Source organism: Mus caroli, unplaced genomic scaffold (genome assembly GCF_978045245.1).
Source record: "Mus caroli unplaced genomic scaffold, Mus_caroli_1 scaffold_15, whole genome shotgun sequence".
Taxonomy (NCBI): domain Eukaryota; kingdom Metazoa; phylum Chordata; class Mammalia; order Rodentia; family Muridae; genus Mus; species Mus caroli.
Window position 1 is genome coordinate 63,463,811 of NW_028227270.1, and position 18,805 is coordinate 63,482,615.

Here is an 18,805-nt window from a genome sequence, read left to right on the forward strand (position 1 = left end):
CAAAGCCATTAACTCTCCCAAGTGTGAGAAAGTCATTTTCTAGTTTGAACTTGGAGATAATGAAAACAAAACACTATTCATTATAGAGTTTTCTTAAGCTATCAAAAGGTAGTTGGAACAAAGAGTCAGAATGAATCCTACCATATAATGACACATATTTTGATATCTTTCTTTCTAGACTCCCCTCTTCCCCAAGTGCAAGAATCTTAATGACTCTGATGGCCACTAACAAAGAGGTGCAGTGTGCTTGCTGCCCCTCTTCCTCTATCCCCATCCCTTTTCTCTGCTCTTCCCCATGAAGCCCCGCTCCTGAGTATTCACAGAGTTAGGGCGTCTACAGTCGCATTCATTTGAGAAAAGCATTTCTTGTATCTACTACGTTCCCAAAGTTCTGGGGGCTGCAGTCATCAAAATATTGTCACCTCTGCCATAGTAGAGCTTATGAAGACCACAGAAAAACATAGTGACGCATGTGTTTGTAAATTATATGCAAGGGATTATGAAATAAGACTGTGGCTTTCTTACTCCCTCCCTTGACATGGTGCGATCCTTGTGAGAGCACAGACTGGGGTGGGGGACAGGGAGGGGGAGGTCGATGTTTCCGTGGGTGAACCCCACTCTCGTCTTCTATCCACTGTCTAGGACAGTGTCTGCTGCTGATGCCTTTGCTTTGTTCATCTCTGTGCTCAGCAGACAGCTCCTTGCCTGTCTCAGCCCTGAAAGCACCTTCTCCCAGCCTGACAGCTGTCTGCAGGAATGAAAGTGGGGTGCGCCATTTGGGTCCACCACAAGGATCATGGATGACATCCCCATAAAAGAGAAAATAAAGAGGCCATATTAACAAAAACAAAGCATGGCAAATTTAGTCTTTAATGTTTCGTGGACAGAAGAGTCTTTAAAAATAAGTTCCTGTTCTTTCTTCTCCCATGGAGCAGTCACATCAGAGCCGCCCGGTGTGCGGGATGTGAGCACTTGCTATTCGCTTAAGAACCTTGTCCTCTGATACAGTGAGCAAGGCTTTCATTTGCTGCCCAAGTCTGCGCGTGGGAACTCCCTCCCTGGGGTCAGATGGTCAGACAGCCATCCTTTCCCACCTCCTCCTTCCTGTCTTCCCAGGGACACCCCTCTCTGCCCCAGTCCCCGGCATTGCACTGTCACAGATTTTGTTTTGGTGGCGGACCACAGCTTATCAACCAAGGACCTACCATGATGGGTACAGGGGACGACCGTCTGTTTTGATGTTTAGACTCTGCGGCATGTAGAGACATGTGACCTGGAGAGAAAACGCTGACCTGTCAGCATCAGTCTGAGGAGAGGCAGCCCAGTAAGGTTTGTCCAGAATCCTTCAGCCTCTCTGTCCACCACAACTCTTCTCTTGGCTCTGAGACTTCAGTCAGAATTTCCTTTCTAACCAGCTCTCAACATAAACAGGCAGGGAAGAGTGAGAGAAACCTTCCTGATTCTGACTACTCGGGGTAACACAGTCTGAGACCTAAACTCCGTCAATGTGTCTACAAAGCTTTTGTAAACCCTTGGTTTTGGAATAGGTTGAAGGTGTAATCTTCTTGGAAAAGATCTCTTTCCCCTGCCCCTAAAGTCCTATGTGCTTTCCCCTTGCCTTCATAATTTCATAGACCCAACAGTCATGTGTGAGTCTTCAGTCCAATCCGGCTTCCTTTTATATGGAATCTAGCTTCCTTCTATATGGACAATGAGTGCTTCTGGTGCTATTTTTCCTAGTACAGTATCTCCCTTAGGTGGAGGAATTGCATCCATCCCTTCACAATTACATGATTACATGGGATGCGGGGTATAAAGTTTCACTGCTAGGAATTTTTTTTAACCAATTACCAAGTTGGGAGACCCAGTGGTGCTGATGATGCTGCTGCTGCTGCTGCTGCTGCTGCTGATAGTCTTGTTGGTGGTGGGGTGATGGTGATGGTTGGTAGTGGCAGTGATGGTGGTGATGGTGGTCATGGTGGTGATGTTGATGGTGGTGGTCATGGTGGTGGTCATGGTGGTGGTCATGGTGGTGATGTTGATGGTGGTGATTGTGGTGGTGATGGTGGTGGTGATGGTGATGTTGATGGTGGTGGTAGTGCTGATGGCGGGGACAGTGATGGTGTGATGGCGCTAGTTTTCTATGTGTAAGTTTGTCTTTATACAGTTGTGATGGAATGAATAAACAATGTGCAATCCTGTCCTTTTCTCTGAGTGCCATAACTTTGGCACTCACCCCTTCCTGTTAGGCTGCCACTCAACGGACATTGGTTTCTAGGAACTTCACGATCCCCTTCAATAAAATCAAGTCTGTGATAGTCCAGTCCGGCAGGGACTGAGGCAGGCTCAAGCCTCTGATAGAGGGACACCTGAGAAAGGCTCAGTGCAAGAAGGTGGCAGGGAGAGGAGCATGCATCTGTCCACCTAGCTTACTCCAGTAGGGAGTTCCCAGAGACAAGCTTTAAACAGTACATTTTCTTTAGGTTGGTTTTCAGTGTTTAATTCAGTTTTATTGTGATTTTTGGATTTGGGACTCCATCTAGCTAAGAGGCCGTGTTCTTGTGTAGTCCATGAGTTGTGAGAAGTCGGTAAATTCCACTGCAGTCCCTGGGAACAAGAGTCCACTTGATGCCAATCAAGCAATCAGAGAACTGTAGTTGACTGAAAAGCAAAAGCTCTGTCACTCAGATGGAGTGAGCCAGAAATCTCTTTGACATTGATGAACTAAATGCCTTTCCTTTTTATCCATTTTACTTACAAACCATGTGATTAGTGCCTAAGGTACAGATCATGCACTCAAACACAGTATACCCTAAAATAAGCACTCCTCAAAATCCTAGCAGAGGTTCCTTTCAAAGCCCAGCCAAAGAGGAGTTCACTTATCCATTTTCTGAGTACAGTATTGATGCAGTGCCTCTGCCTGCACTCTCCTCCCCACTGCAGATGCAGTGCATCCTGCCTGCACTCTCCTCCCCACTGCAGATGCAGTGCATCCACCTGCACTCTCCTCCCCACTGCAGATGCAGTGCCTCTGTCTGCACTCTCCTCCCCACTGCAGCTGCAGTGCCTCCTGCCTGTACTCTCCTCCCCACTGCAGATGCAGTGCCTCCCTCTGCACTCTCCTCCCCACTGCAACTGCAGTGCCTCCTGCCTGTACTCTCCTCCCCACTGCAGGTTCAGTGCCTCTGTCTGCACTCTCCTCCCCACTGCAGCTGCAGTGCATCCACCTGCACTCTCCTCTCCACTGCAGCTGCAGTGCATCCACCTGCACTCTCCTCCCCACTGCAGCTGCAGTGCCTCCTGCCTGCACTCTGCTCCCCACTGCAGATGCAGTGCCTCTGCCTGCACTCTCCTCTCCACTGCAACTGCAGTGCTTCTGCCTGCACTCTCCTTCCCACTGCTACTGGTTAGGAGGTGGAGCCAAGAGCTCAGGTCATAGTAGAGAAGTGATGGAAGATGCAGAAAACTGATAAAAGCCAACGGCATTTATAGTCCCCTAAAAGGACAGTGATCTAAGAATTATAGAGATACAAACAGAAAAGGGCTGCCAAATGCTGGGCGGTATGACCATGTACCACATCACCCTGATCTTTCCACTGCCCCCTCACAGACACAGTATGAAATTAACAATGGTCAGCTGCTTCCCAGACTTCTGAGAAAGAGTGCTAACTACTAATAACAAGCTGTTTGAAGAGCCTCCCTGTTGCCCACTCTTTCCCTTCCCTTCTTCCTTCCTCCTTCCCCCTTTCTTTCACCTCTCTCTCCCGTTACTCAAAGCACTTGCTTGAACCTGACATGTGGGAGCCTGCAGTCCCTTCTTGGGCTGTCAGCTTATGGCCACCAGCCCTCTTCATGACGGGGTTCAGAGTTTGCCTGTTAAGAGTGCTCTAAAGCTTTCCCGGCATACCATGTGGCAATGCGAGTTTGAGCCTCTTTCCCATCACACTTAAGACTGCTAGACTAAATCTTTCTGGGAATAGTGTCTCTTGTCAGGTGATTATTGTGTTTTAAGTTCATTCTCCAAAGCGTCCACTCAACACTTTGGCATGGCACGTTGGAAACTTGGTGTTTTGTGGGCTTAAAACAGATACTTTACCATAAACATGCAAAGGAGCTCCAGCAAATGTGCAAGAATGGAAAAGAAATTCAAATTAGGCTGCAAGCATCAGGAGCCAGAACTGATTCCTTTAAATAGTATCTCCCCTATGCAGACACATTTGCAAATCAGACTTGAAGCAGTGTTGGGGCTGCTCTTCCCTCGCACATGCGCCGCCCTATAAGCTTGGCCAAGTGGTCACGTGGCAGCTGTGCTCTCAGTACTCCGGGGAATTAAACAGCTTGATCAAATTCTCCCAAGCCATGTCACATGTCACAAGTGATAGTGTCATAAAAGAGGTTTCAGGGCAGTCATAAGGGTAAGGTGTAGACGGGGAGACAACGCCAGGAGAGGAACATCATGTGACCCTGGATGAGTCCTTCCATTGCTCAGCATCTTACTCTCCTTGCTCTGAAAGGCCAGGCTCTTAGACTACATAATCCCTCAGTAGCACCCAAGGCTTCAAGCCTTTCTGTTACTGATTTCTGTAGAACACTACCATAAACAACAACAACAATGACACACACACACACACACACTCACACAGCTATTTAAACTGGAAAAGACCAAGAATGCTGGACAAACTATAGCCAATGTCTTGACTGAAATGTAAGAGGAAACTATTATTCCTATTTTATAGAGAAGCAAACAGACTAGTTAAAATCTACCTGCAAAGGGTAGTTGCCCACTTTGTGCCAAGTCCTGTACTAGGGACTGAAGATGCAGAGGGCACGAGATCTGGGCTCCATCTAAGGAAGGGAAGCAAGGGAAGAGGCTGGAGAGTAAGGAGATGCTCACAGGATGATACATTGTGAGCAGAGGCTTCCCATGGTGCTCTTCTTCCCAAGGAGTCTGACAGATGGGAAACAGAAGGGAAAGCATGAGGAGTGAGTGTGTGTGTGTGTGTGTGTGTGTGTGTGTGTGTGTGTGTACACTGTGCTCAGGGACCTGAGGAGTGAGTGAGTGTGTGTGTGTGTGTGTGTGTGTGTGTGTGTGTGTACACTGTGCTCAGGGACCTGAGGAATGAGTGTGTGTGTGTGTGTGTGTACACCCTGAGCACAGTATGAGTGTATGTGTGTACATAGAGTATGCTCAGGATCTGAGCATAGGTAGACCCAGAGAGGGTTTGGCTTCTGAGAAGAAGCCTACATTAGTGAGGGTGTTGAGGCATAATAAGGCCTTATAGATTCTGACATCTGGGTAGATGAAGCTGTGGTTGGTAAACTGGCCAATCAGGGCTCTGTGTGTGTGTGTGTGTGTGTGTGTGTGTGTGTGTGTGTGTGTGTGTAACTTTTAGAAAGTTCTATATCCGTCTATGCTCAGGATAATTGTCTATAACAGACAGCTCTATTTTAAGGATTATACCAAATCTCTCTCTCTCTCTCTCTCTCTCTCTCTCTCTCTCTCTCTCTCTCTCTCTCTCTCTCTCTCTCTCTCCCTCCCTCCATCCATCCTTCCCTTCCTCCCTCCCTCCATCTCTCTCCGCTTTCTCATCTCTCATCTCTTTCCTCCCCCACTCCACTCCCTCTCTCTCACCCACTCTCATGTGAATGAATATTTTGCCAGCATGAAGCCTGGGCATCAAGCCACATACTATGATGTGGAATCACAGACAGTTGTGATCTGCCATATGGGTGCTAGAAATCAAACCGGGTCCTCTGCAAGAACAGCCAGTTCTCTTGACCTTTGAACCATCCCTCTAGCCCCCACAAGAGGATTCTTAAGATCCATATGTTAAATCAATCTGTACGTTTTACAGCTCCTGTGGGGGGTCAGTCCTGAACTGGAACATACAAAGGGATAAGTTTGATTTGTTGTGTGTCTAACAGAATGCAAGCACTAGTGCAGAGTTATTTAAATGCAAAGGAGAGAATGCTGCAGGAGCCCAGGGCATCAAACACTGGGTTTCTCCAAGGATGCAGGGCAGACATCCTAGAAGTATCTTTTGGGAACTTGTAAGAAGGGTGGGATGCTTAGAAGTGACAAGGACTGTGGGACACAGCGAGCAGACGCCCGGGAGGCACAGCATGGCCCTTCCTTAGGGAGTCACAAACCCTGCTTTGGCTAACTTGATTGTTGCTCTCTGTTTTGTCATCAGAGGGTCCCAAGCTTTCTAATCGCAGCTTTGACACTTCGCTATTAGTCCTTCTTAATCAATTACGTTCCCGGCAATCACAAGCAATTTTCAAATGTGCTCCTATACATATACAGCACCTAATGGCTCTTCACATGCATTCCTTACTCTGAATCTATAATCAGATGAGTCACATTAACAGTCTCTAAGGCTGTTACCTGGTGATGCCAAGTTCAAATTAGTGCCTACCTGAGCCATTTTCACAAGATATCGTTGGTGTATGATGCATAGGCCATGCTTGCTCTGACCTTGGATTTTCTTTCAATTTACCTGAAAGAAAAATAAATAAATCTCAAGATTGTCAAATTCAAGGTGCAAACATCTGTGGCTTGGCTAGGAAAGCAGCAGACGGGTCCCCATCTCCATGGGGACAGGTGTTCAGTACAGGCATCCCAAAGCCAAACAGGCAGGGCCTAAAAACTGTAACACACCCAAAAAACATTTTTCTAGTTATACTGCTGATGTATTTACTAACATAAAAATGCATTTGTGAGAGAAAAAAAATCATTTGTACTCCTATCAGATGTCAGCATGGTTAGGAAATCCCTTCCCATCTGATGTCCCCGCTGTTACGCCCTGAGTTCTCATTGTTTGTCCTTTGATTTTCAGAACATAAATGTTTCCACTCATTCTCTTGTATCCTTACCACCATGACCTGGTGCTCCTTCTGCTTCCATACCACCTGCGTGGGGAATAAGACCTCTCTGTGATCCAATTCCTGTTTGCTTCTCCACATTAGCCTTCTGTCTCTCTGTCTCATCTAGCATGGCCCGATGAAGATTCCTGTGTCATGTTTGTTTGCCTCTCTCTGTTTCCTCCATGCCCTCAGCCGGGCTTTCTCCACCTAAAAGAGGGTGACTAATGTGTTCTTCTAGACTCAGCTTTCTACCTTTATTTCATCCAGGGCGGCTTCCTCAACTACCCAAACATGAGCAGATCCCATCTTTGATAATGATGTCCAAATCACCCCATCTGTCTATCTGTCTGCTATTGTCACATCCAACCCAACTCAGTCCTCTGCAATGGACATTTATCCCATGTTTACAAGTCAGGATGGAGAGTCTAGGCCCATGGTGGATAGCAGTGGGTGACAGTGTTGAGGGACCAAGACACAGCTCCATACTGCCACCCTCAACAGCCTGAGAGGTCTGCTTGGATTTGGGGAGACCTTGGCTCAGCCTCTACTGGGGTTTGTTGCTTTAACACTAAAGAATTTCAGGATTAGCCAGTTCAGTAAGGCAGAGTTGACAGCTTTATCAAAGATAGTACAGTACAGGCTTTAAGCATGACCACTAAGGGAGAGAAAGACCCTCAGAAAGAAAACCACACCTCAGCAAAGGTGTCCACTTCCTGAGAGCACAGGTAAAAATCAAGGCTACCCAAGTTTGGGAAAGATTAAGCAATGAATAGTGTTAACATTGGCCATATAATCACTTCTGGGGACTCCTGGAGTACGTCTCAAAAGGTTGCTAAAAATCCTCCCCTCCACCTTTTGACAGAAGAAATGGCTGAGGTGGCTTCTGAAATGCCTTGGGTAGAGTTATAATTTAGTAAAGTAACCTAGGAGAGATTAAGTATGTAATTTCCCTGGAAATGGGTCTCTGATGAGATACACAGAGGCAAGAGGGGGTTTGTGGCTAAGACAGAGGAAAAGGTCCCAGTTGTTGGTTATGCTGAGGTTCTGCTCTGCTAAGGCAAAGACCTCAACTGAACTCCAGAGTGGGGGTAGGGGGAGCTCCCATCTCTCTTCTCATGTCCCCTAGATGTCTGTACCTTTCTATTGTGCCTCTAGACCTAGGGCACATTCTTCTCTTGGTAGCAATCAGACACTTGGGGGGTAGGGGGTGACAACAGAGAATGCCTGATGTCCCCAGGCCTAGGTTGGAGCTCCAAGACTGCCATTCCCACCCCCATGCTGTCTCACTGACCACAGTGGGAAATGGGGAGGGGAGTTCTCATGAGACTAGAAGGAAGGGATTGCTAAGTGACACTCAGCTCAGCCTGTGCTGCAGCCCCAAACCTCAGCTTCACCTTGACTTTTCTGTTTCCTATACTTCATGCCCAACCCATCAGCAAACTCTCAGCTCCGTCCTGCAAAGACGTCCACAGCCCGAGACCCTTTAACCCCTTGACCAAGTTTGCCTGGTTCTGGTCACCTTCATCTCTCCTCTAGGATATGGAAACTGCATCCTGATTGGCTCTTCTGCTTCTGCTCTTGCACCTTGCAATTCACTCCATCCTAGCAGCCGGACTGATCTTTTCAGAGCCTGAATCAGATGGTGTCTGCTCTGCTCTGAGGTCTTCCAATGACTTCCCATCCCCCTGGAGGAAATGGAGGACAGCTCTCAGAAGCGACGTTCGGACATCCACCATCTGTTCTCTGCTGCTCCCCTGGCCCCAGCTCTCTCCATTCTCTCCCTTGCTCCCTTTGCCCAGTCACTGCCCTCCAGCTCCTCCTCACCAACCCCTGCCAGACTCTCCTTTTGCTTAGCAGTCTTCTTTCTCTGTGGAGACCCTGTCTGGAACACATCACACATTTGCATAGCTGTCTCCCTCCCCTCCTTCCACTCTCCATTCAAAGTCACCTCCTCAGGGAGCTCCTGCTTTACCAACTGTGTGAAGCAGAGACCTCTCCAGGCAGCTGTCCTTCCCCGCTAGGGAAAGGCAAGGTCCACAAGAGTAGCAGCCACTTGCCTGGCTTATGGCTGCCTCTGTCATGCAGTGAGTACTGGGTGGTCCTAGGCTCAGTAACCATTTAACACTTATCACGCATAAACTAATCTACCAGTGAGACGGTGTCTCTGTGGGCAAGGAGAACTCCACTATCACTCCTGATCGCTCCAGTGCAAGGCAGCTCAGTGAGCGCACACTGGACTGGGTAAAACCTCTTTCCAACAGGATGTTGCTGGAAGTCACTCACTCCGCCTTTAGATTAGCAAATCCTTACCCGGTTTTTGAATCTTACCAATAGTGTTTGTTTCAAAGGAAATATTTTCCCAGGAGTTAGTGACAGGCTGACTGTAGAGGAACTGAGCTCCACTTTCACAAGCAGGAGAGCTCACCTTCTGACCCATCGTAGGGCTTCCATTGGCATCGGTCCCTTTGAACCACCAGTCTCTCGGGGACAAGGCACCCCTGCCCACTCTCCATGTCTCAGAGGTCCCGGCTAGTGCTTGGTTCATCTCCAATGACGAGATGAGTGACTGAGTGAATTCACCATGGGTGGATGTGACTTGGCTATGCCAATGGATGGACGCTTTGGCAGGAACCAGGAGTGGCGCCACTTTTAGTTTGGCAGCATCTAGGACTATCTCATGTGATTCCGCTACAACAGGAAAGAGACCCCAAAAATGTGTTTGTTGAAAGCCACTTAGCTGTGACTGTGGGACCCCTCAGGGACTGAGCTGGCATGGGCATTGTTGTCATATCCTGCCAGGCTGTTTCTCTGCCTGAGGGAGGAGCTACAAGGCCCTTTAAGCCACCACAAGGGGACTCTGGGAGCCTTCTGTTTATCAACCCAGTGACATATCTTTCACCATGCAGACAAGGATGTGAGTGGGCAGGAGACTCACTACTGATAAAAGGTGAGCTATGAGATGAAAAAGATGTGGGGAGGAGACCAAGTGGGGGGGGATATCACGGAATACTCTGCCACCCACCCCTCAGGATGGGATGCAGGGATTTGGAGCATATACAATGGCAATTTTACAGGAGACTTAGGATCTTGGGAAAAACAAAAATATCCCATTCTTTTAGGAAATGTGTGTCAACCTCTGCCGGACACGGGTCAATGTGTATCCCACTAAACCAAGTATGACATAAAATCCGCCCATTGGTTCATCCAGCCTCACCTCCTCATCCTGCCTCCCCTGGGTGTGTCAACACAAGGCCCTGCCTAGAGTCTCAGCACCGCTGCCTCAAATACCAGGCCCTCAAGGACCCTGAACACTGTTGCTTCTTCTTGCCTGTCAGAGAGGTGATGGGGGTTGAGAGCCCGTGCCCAGGGCACTAGGATTGCTGTAAATGAGTACCTACCTGCACTGGGATATGCATACCTGAGTCTGAATCGTGGCTGCCAGCAAGTCTCTGGACTTCAGAGCCCCATCCAGGAAACAGAGATGTTATCAGTATCTACACCCTAGGTCTCCCATGAGAATTTGATGAGCTAAATATGTGAGGCAGCCCAAGACTTGGTTCACGGCCAGCGTTCCATAAATGATAACCAATTGTAAGGACATTTGGAATAATTACACCTCTTAATATTGTGTCTCTCTTAGTCTATTTTATACTTTATAATAGAATGTTACAGATTGAATGGATTACAAAAAAAAAATTAAGGCTGGAAAGACCAATGTTCAGGTGTGTTCATCTGGTAGACAGCCTTTTCCTGCTTTGTTCCATGGTGGGAGATGGACTTCCATCCAGACAATTCAAAAGAGAATAGAAAATTCTAAGTGCAGTTTTTAGTTCATGTCATAATGTATCCACACCCCCAATAATGACCTTGGTCCAATTGCCAGGGCAGAGCACTACTGACTCAGTTACTTCTTGTTAGGTTCTAACACTGCTTCGCTGGCAGTTAAGTTGCCAAGATGGGAGCTTTGGGCAACACACTCAAACCACAGCAACTCAAACCAAGCATGCTTAAGCCAACCTGAGGTAGAGGAAGGCTGGGCAAAGAGAGGACCCTCTGTGAAGACCATCCATCCATCTTCCTATCTCAACTTGCAATCATTAGTCACAGTTTGGAGCAGTCATTCTGCCATAGGGTAGAGATACATGGTGACTAGAGAGGACTGTGTGTGCACAGTGGTATGTGCGTGCGTGTATGTGTGAGTGTGTGTGCATGTGGGTGCATGTGTGTACAACAAAAAGCTGCTGAGACAGAGAAGAGGTCCAGGATGGGCAGGCAGAGGGGTGTGGCCTGCAGGGACTGAGCAAGATGCATCCAACTCTACAGCACAGAGCCCAGGAGCACCCTTGCTCTGGGTAAAGATTTGTGAAGCATGTGGGCTCCAGTACAGACACATGAGCAAACTTGGTGTGCTGAGTAATACACACAGTCTGTGCACATGATCAGGTCTTGTCAGAGTCACCAACTTCTATCCCAGCCTACACAGGGATGGCCCTCTCCCAACAGGGCCTTTGTAAGGCCTCCTCTCTAGAAAGTTCACCCCTTCTATGCCTCACACCTGCCTCAGCCCTCTGAGCTTCTGCTCCCCCCAAGGTCTCAATTCATACTCTGTCTTCCCCTTGAAAGCCCTGATGGCTACTTGTCAGTGGGATGCCCAGATCTGTCCCAGGGCACTTCCAACCACCTTGTGGTCTTCATTTGGTTGCCAGTAACTTGCATGCAAGGGCTATGTTATATTTAGATCTGGATTTCCAGTGCCTGGCACATCGTGGTTGCTTAAATATGCTTTCGGCATTAGTGGGTGTGATACCTGGCTTTCCCAAAGAGTACTGAACTGTTTTCTTGAGATGCAGCTCTGTCCCTAGGCAAGCCTCTGAATCCAACAGAGGGCCTGTTAAGGAAACCATCAGGCCCTATAATCTGCTTCTTCTGGAAGTTCACAGAGTCCCTCTCAATGTCAGTAGCTGCCAACCAAGTAAATCAAAATCCAGGAGGGAGGCTAAAGCATCCACAGAGGCCTGTCGCCACTGCCTGGCACATGCTGGTGCCCAGGGTCCTGCATCAGAGTTGTGAGCCATCCCACTCTGCCCCATCCCACTCTGCTCCAAGCTTCTGGCCTCTGTACCATGCATCCATGGGCTTCACTGAGTGAAGCTACTGAAGTTGGTCCAACACAGGTCCTTGTCAGCTATATTCAGAGAAGCACTGGAAGAGCTAAGCCATAGGCAAGAATCCTTGTTGTGGTTTCCTGTAGACTGCAAGCTCCAGGCCTCTACAATGTTGGCAGTTCTCATCACTTGCAGCAGTGATTACCAGAATCATTACTTCAGTCTGCTCAAACCAACAAACAAAGAGACAAAGAAACCAATTCTCATTCTGAGAATGAGAGAGTCCAGGCTCAGTTTCTCACCCAGCACTCCACAGCCATCAGTTGATTCCAGTTATAATTAAGAAGAACTCAGCCATGTATGTTAAATCTTAGCATGCTCTCACCCATTAAGCAAGTGAGAAGTCTACAGGAGGAAAGGCACTGGGGTGGAGTCCTGGGGTCGCTATGGGGTCCCGCGTGTGTATTACATAGCCAGCACCATGCTGCCTGTTTCTCCTGCCTCAGCTCAGCGAATCCTCACACCGACATTAATGAGGCTTCTCTGTCATCACCAGGGGACACAGGGTCTACCTAGACACTCTGACCCTGGAATAGAGGGTCAGACTGCTCCCAAGCACTCCAATCCTCCTACCCATCCCCTTTCTCTATCTCCTATACTTTCCCATTAATTCACTGGAATACATCCTTCAGTAAGGACCCCCTGCCTTTCATGCCGTTCCTAAGAGATGCAATACCACTATCCTTTTTCTGAAGAGATGTCCCCCAAAGACACAGTCGCCTTGACAGTCTCCACTGCACTGAACCTGGGGTTGATACTGGCACCCCCTTGCTGTTGCTTGTCACACCCTGGCCTTTCTCTGCCCCTTATCCCATGCCTGACTGACTCATCAGCAGATCACCCTACCCTTTTACTGTTGTCGCTGTTGACACTGTGACAGTGCAAAGCACTGTGGGGCCACCCAGTCACTCCCCTGTGGTCCAGCTATGGCTGTTTCCAGTCTTGGTGTTTCAGTATGAACACACCACCCTTGTAGCGTTCTGATTGGATTCTGATGACTCTCTTCTTCTGATGGTCTAATCCTCATCCTCTCCTTGTCACCACGGGCACTCATTTGTCACCATCAATAAACTCAAACCCTTAATAATCAAAGCATCGTGCACCATACTCTGACTGCAACCTCCAGTGTTCCTGTCTCCCTTAAATCCCAGCTCTGCCGATGCCATCTTCCTCTGGAACCTCAGGCTCAATGATGCTCTCTGTCCACTTTCCCTCTCCCTCTGAAGTCTCCTTCCCCTTGTACCAGCCTCGGCTCCATGAACCACCACTAAAACTACTCCTCTATATAGTCCTCAACTCCTCTGCCCCTCTGAATTTCTCTTTGGAAAAAAACAAGTTTCTGAGTACTCTTTATAGGCACCCAAAAGTGGGAAGGTATTTAGAAAAAAACAGAATCCCATTAATGGCCTTCATCTTATATTTATTACCATAAACCTCAAATGAGCTTGTTTGTGGTTTGCTGTTGTTTTGCTTTAGTTGTTTGTTTGGGTGGGGCCTTGGTTTTTATCTGTTCTATAATTCCCTGTGCAGCCCCAGACTAGCCCTAACCTCTGCTGCTTCCTACCTGCACTCCGCAGGTGCTACTGACCCATTCATCTGATACTCTCTTCCAATCTACATCTGACCTCTTCAAATGTGAACCACACCCCTTATTAGCTCTCAGCTAATCACTTCTGTTTATATTTAACTCAAAGCAAAACAGTGGGATGAAAATATCTACAGCTGTGTACCCAAAGTGCTGCTCCTGGCTGCGTCACCTTCAGACTGACATTTCTTCTTGTTACTAGAGATAGGCAAAATGTAAGTCTGTCAATTGAGACTGAGAGATAGATAGATAGATAGATAGATAGATAGATAGATAGATAGACGTATTTCTGTGTGTACATCTCTATGTAAATTTATTTTCTGCTTGTAGACTATGTTTAATACTCTCTCATATATGGCATTAAACCCACTAAATCAATATAAGAACCTACTGCTATCATAGGCAACAATCTGCATAATTAAATTTCAATCAGCATATAGACTATTAATCCATCAAAGGGAACAGAAGGAAGGAAGGAAGGAAGGAAGGAAGGAAGGAAGGAAGGAAGGAAGGAAGGAAGGGCAGAAAGAAGGGAGAAAAAGAGGAGGAGGGAGTGAGGAAGAAAAGAAGGAAGGAAGGACAGAAGGAAGGAAGGACAGAAGGAAGGAAGGAAGGAAGAAAGAGAAAGAAAGAAAGAAAGAAAGAAAGAAAGAAAGAAAGAAAGAAAGAAAGAAAGAAAGAAAGAGAAATAGAGGGGAAGGGAGGAAGGGAGGAAGAAAGAAAGGAAGGGGAAGAGGAAGGAAGAAAAGAAGGAGGGAGTGAAGGAAGGAAGGGCAGAAGGAAGGGAGAAAGAGGAGGAGGGAGTGAAGAAGGAAGGAAGAAAGGAAGGAAGGAAGGAAGGAAGGAAGGAAGGAAGGAAGGAAGGAAGGAAGGAAGGAAGGAAGGAAGCTTACAGTTCCAGGGGGACACAGTGAGTGACAGTTGGGAAGGCCTGGCAGCAGGCAGGGCAGGCATGCTGGAGGCAGCTGGAGGCAGCAGGAAGCCGCAGTATGTGCTGAGTCAACATTCAGGAAGCAGACCACGAACAGTACCCTCAGATGGGCAAGGCTGTAAAGTCTCAGGACTGACTCTTCCTCAAGAGCTCTCTCTCTCCTCAAGGTTCCACATCCCCCAACAGTGCCACCAGCTGGGGACCAAATAATCAAACTAATGAGCCTATGGGAGACATTTAACATTCAAACCACAACAAGGGGGGAAAGGGGGAAATGAAGACAGAGATGGAGAAAAAGAAGGATAAGAAGCAATTCCCTTGGCCCTGTGTATCCTCCCCTCGTCTCTCCTTCACAACACAACTCTAGAGATCCATGTGACCCCTGGCCATAGTATCCCTCTTTCCTCTCAACGCCCTGTGGCCGCATCCTCGTGGTCTCCCAGAGCTCTTCCATCAAGTGGCTCCTGACCCCAAACGGAAATCTCATGGGGCTTCGTGGGAGAGCTGTTTATGACATGTTTAAGGCACTTCCGTTGTCACTGGTACTACAACCATCTCTTAATGCAATCGGGCATGTAGAAAACAAAAGTTCCCTCCGGGCGTACAGCATGTTCATCCCTGCTAAGGTAGCTCCCTTTGTGCCAGTGGAAGGTTTCAATAAATCTTCCCTCCTATAACCAGGTCCCTGAAGGGAAGAATGCGGGAGTAGATTTGAAATCTGCATTCCTTTGAAATTTAGTTTCTAGGATCTCCATTGAGGAATGAGTGTTAATTATCCTGAACTGTGTGGGTGTCTCCATAGCACAGACCTGAGTAAGTCGCTTCGCTTTTGTCCCACCTGGGTAATGAGCTTCTCTCTCTCTCCTAATTTTTATCTGTCAGTCATTTTGACAAAACTGACAAGTTGGAGATCTTCACCAAAACCCGGAAAACCAGTGACTTGCTAAATCCGATGCTGCTAAAGGACAAACTCAGCACCAAACATTGAGGACCAACGCAGGCTGCTGGCTGGGTTCAGTTTGTTGTCGGTGTTGGGAACAGAAATTCATCAATAGATTCAACCCAATATCACTCTTTTTAAAAGAAACCCAAACATAGTTTCTTATAGCTAGAAATCTGTTTGCTGTTAAGTTTATATAAAAACAAAAAGAATTTTTTTTTTAAAAAAAGCAATATTTAAATGTATGTCAAAGCTAAGGGATTCGGAATGCCAATCCTTGGCATTTGATGTGAAGACACAGAAATGAAGACAGTCTACGAAAGGACTGATCATATAACAGTGTGCCTATTTCAGAAGTAAAGTATCAAATCCATACACATTTACAATATGCCTGGCCACCCAGTCCTTAGTATTCACGTTAACAAGTGAGACCATGAGTTCACCCAAAGACTTGTACACTGACATTTATAGCCACTTGGTCTTTATTTGCCAGAGGCTAGAAACACCCAAACGCTACATCAAGTGTGTGCACAGACAAACTGTGGTACCACCATAGAGTGGATCCAAGACAGACAGAGATGGACTTTAGTGCACATGACAACCTGATGAGCTGAGTCACACTCAGATTATACTCAGCTGTAGACTCAGCAGTGGCAATGTCCCCAGTGAGTGCGGCCGGAGCAGCCACAGTGGAGCCCACGCCTGAGAGCATTGTTAAATGGGACAACCTGCCACACCAGAGGACAGCAGAGGCAACAGATGTAGACAACTGTGGCCAGAGTCCTGCCATCAAACAGGACAGGAAACTGGGGCTGTAATGGGAGTCAGGAGACATTTATTTTTAAAACAAAGAAATAATGGCATATGTGTACCTTGGAGCCAGTAGGAGGCTGGAAAGCTGTTGGTGCAAGGGAGGGAAGGAAGAGTGATGTGTCCTTGAACAGCTGTCTGGTGTGAGTGGGGGATTTGGAGGGGAGGGGCTGAGGTGACAGGTCCCAGACTTCCTGAGTGCAGAGACAGGAGAGGCAGTCCTTGTGGGCGGTTCTGTGATTGTGGGCAGCTTCTTTTCTGACAACAAACAAGGTCCTCAGTGACCTGAGGGAGAGAAGGCTGCACAGGGCAGGTGTGTGTGCTCGCTCCTGAGGCTTTCTGAGGCTGGAAATGGTGACAGTCCTTCCTTTACAGGGTTCTGTGGGGACTGAGATGATGACTCGTTGACACTGGGGAAAGCTCGGCATCCAAGAGCACGACTTTTGGATGATTTGGGCCAGGGTAGCTCAGGGCATTTAGAAGCTACACTTCCCGCTGGTACCTTCACTATCTGGCCAGGTGGTAGCTCCTTGAGAATGAGTGGATGGTGAGTGGGTGAGTCCTAGGGTGAAGACAGACAGGATGTAGCGTTCATGTCAGCCCTGTCTTAGATGCTCAGACTCCCTGTGGTCCCGTCTGGCAAGCCAGTCTGCCCAAGCTTTGCAGCCAACGGCCATGTCTTCACAGAGTTTCTGAAACTCTCTTCTTCTATGTAAATTCTGGATAAAACTGGAACAAGGCCATTCTTGTCTGAAAATATTTGCTTGATCCCTTTTCTTTCCCCCGCGAACAGGCACTCGCCGACCTCTGTGTGTAATGCAATGTGACATTCTGAGGCGGCATCCAGGACAGAGCTGGAAGTCATTAACTTGTGGGAAATGCCTGTGCTGCTCCTGCGCCAGGCTCCTGCACCAGGCTCCTGCCTGTGTGCTGAGGGACCCAGGCTTCTGGAAGCCAAAGCCGTCCTGTTTGCTAACTGTGGGTTGTGAAGCCTGTAGGTTGATGATAGTGATTAACACTGAGAGTGACGTTTGACATGGGTATGGCTTCAACTAAGAGATCCGAAAGGAAGCATTGAGGGGAAATATTTGGGGGGTAAGGTGGTGTGCGTGTGACACGGAATACTCTTTTTTTTTTCTTCCAACATTTTGTGTAGCACGGTCTGAAATGTTGAACTATCTGTTAGGAAGACAGACAAGTTGAACTGTTACTAAGAAAGGAAGTAAGTCCCTTAAAGACATTCTGAAAGAGACACTGGTGGGGAGGACCCAGGAGTGATTCATTAAGACAGAAGAAACATCAGCAAGAAGGTCAAGACCTAGAGCCGTTTACTCACCAGGCAGGGAGCACCGGAGTCACGATTTGCTAAATAAATATGTGTAGTTTTTTTTTAAGCATAATGTTAGATGTGAGTTACAGTTTATTTGAAAATTTATAGGCCAGTTTTCTCAAATGAAAAGGCACGCCTGTGTACGTTATGTTCCCCAGTTGAGCCCGGCAGCCAGAACTTTCCAGCAAAGCCTTGTGAAGCAGAGTCCCCAGTGCAGAACGGAGGGACATTGTCTACAGTATTAGACTCTACTCAGCCTTGGGCACAAGAACTTGGTACTTTGAAAGATCCTAGAGAGAGCAAGGCAGACTCACAGATCACCCAGGGACAAACTTACAATCACATTCCTGGGCCCTATCCCTGGAGTTAGTAGGGTGGAGTGTGGGAATCCATGACTTGAGCGCACATTTGAGGCGACCGTGAACCACTAACTCAGCAAACGCTAGCTCAGAGAAGGCAGGCCCGGGTGAGAGCAATAGCCTTCCATTCTGACGCCAGCACGTGCCACTGACTCCAAGGCCCTCCCCAGGTTCACTGCGCTGAGCGAGCCAACCCGCGCGTGGGGCTCGGTGTGACGCACCCTGATTTCTTTCTATTCTGTTAGAATGATTACAGGAAGTTATCTATGCAATGCAAGGATTTTGTGGTGGGCGTGCTGGACCTGTGCCGAGACACAGAAGAGGTGGAAGCAATTTTAAATGGCGATGTGAACTTGCAAGTCTGGTCCGACCACCACCGTCCAAGTCTGAGCCGAATCAAACTCGCCATTAAGTATGAAGTCAAGAAGGTAAGCTCTCTGCCTTTCCTGCCTTCTCTCCTGGCTTTGCACGGCTGCTGGCCCAGCTTCGTGCTCATGTATATTTATGTCCCCACAAAGTGGCTGTGACACCCAGATTCTGCCGAGACAGGGAACGTCAATTTTGCAGAGCTGCTCAGATTTCACTACCCCATCCCCAATAGAGGAATCACAATCAGCCCGTGAGCAGGCCTTGGGCCTGGAGAGCAGTCTCCAAGGGGCTGTCAGAACACACTTCCAGCAGGGCTCCCATGGGCTAGCAAGCCAGGCCTGAGGCTTGCTGGAAAGCCTGTAATTGATCGCTCAGTAGCATCAACTGAGCTTTCTCTGCACCAAGGAACTGGTTGTATAGAATGAAGCTCAGAGAGAGGGCCAGGCAAG

General features: G+C 47.9%; 1 protein-coding gene across 2 annotated transcripts in view; it reads left to right on the plus strand.

Annotated features, from left to right (window-relative positions):
* Trpc7 (transient receptor potential cation channel subfamily C member 7) overlaps positions 1-18,805 on the plus strand; it is a 126,477-nt gene that overhangs the window by 15,669 nt on the left and 92,003 nt on the right. For both annotated transcript variants that reach the window (XM_021180154.3, XM_029468419.2), the window contains exon 3: positions 18,233-18,415. In XM_021180154.3, coding sequence (XP_021035813.2) covers positions 18,233-18,415 — 183 coding nt within the window. The remainder of the gene's footprint in view (positions 1-18,232; positions 18,416-18,805) is intronic.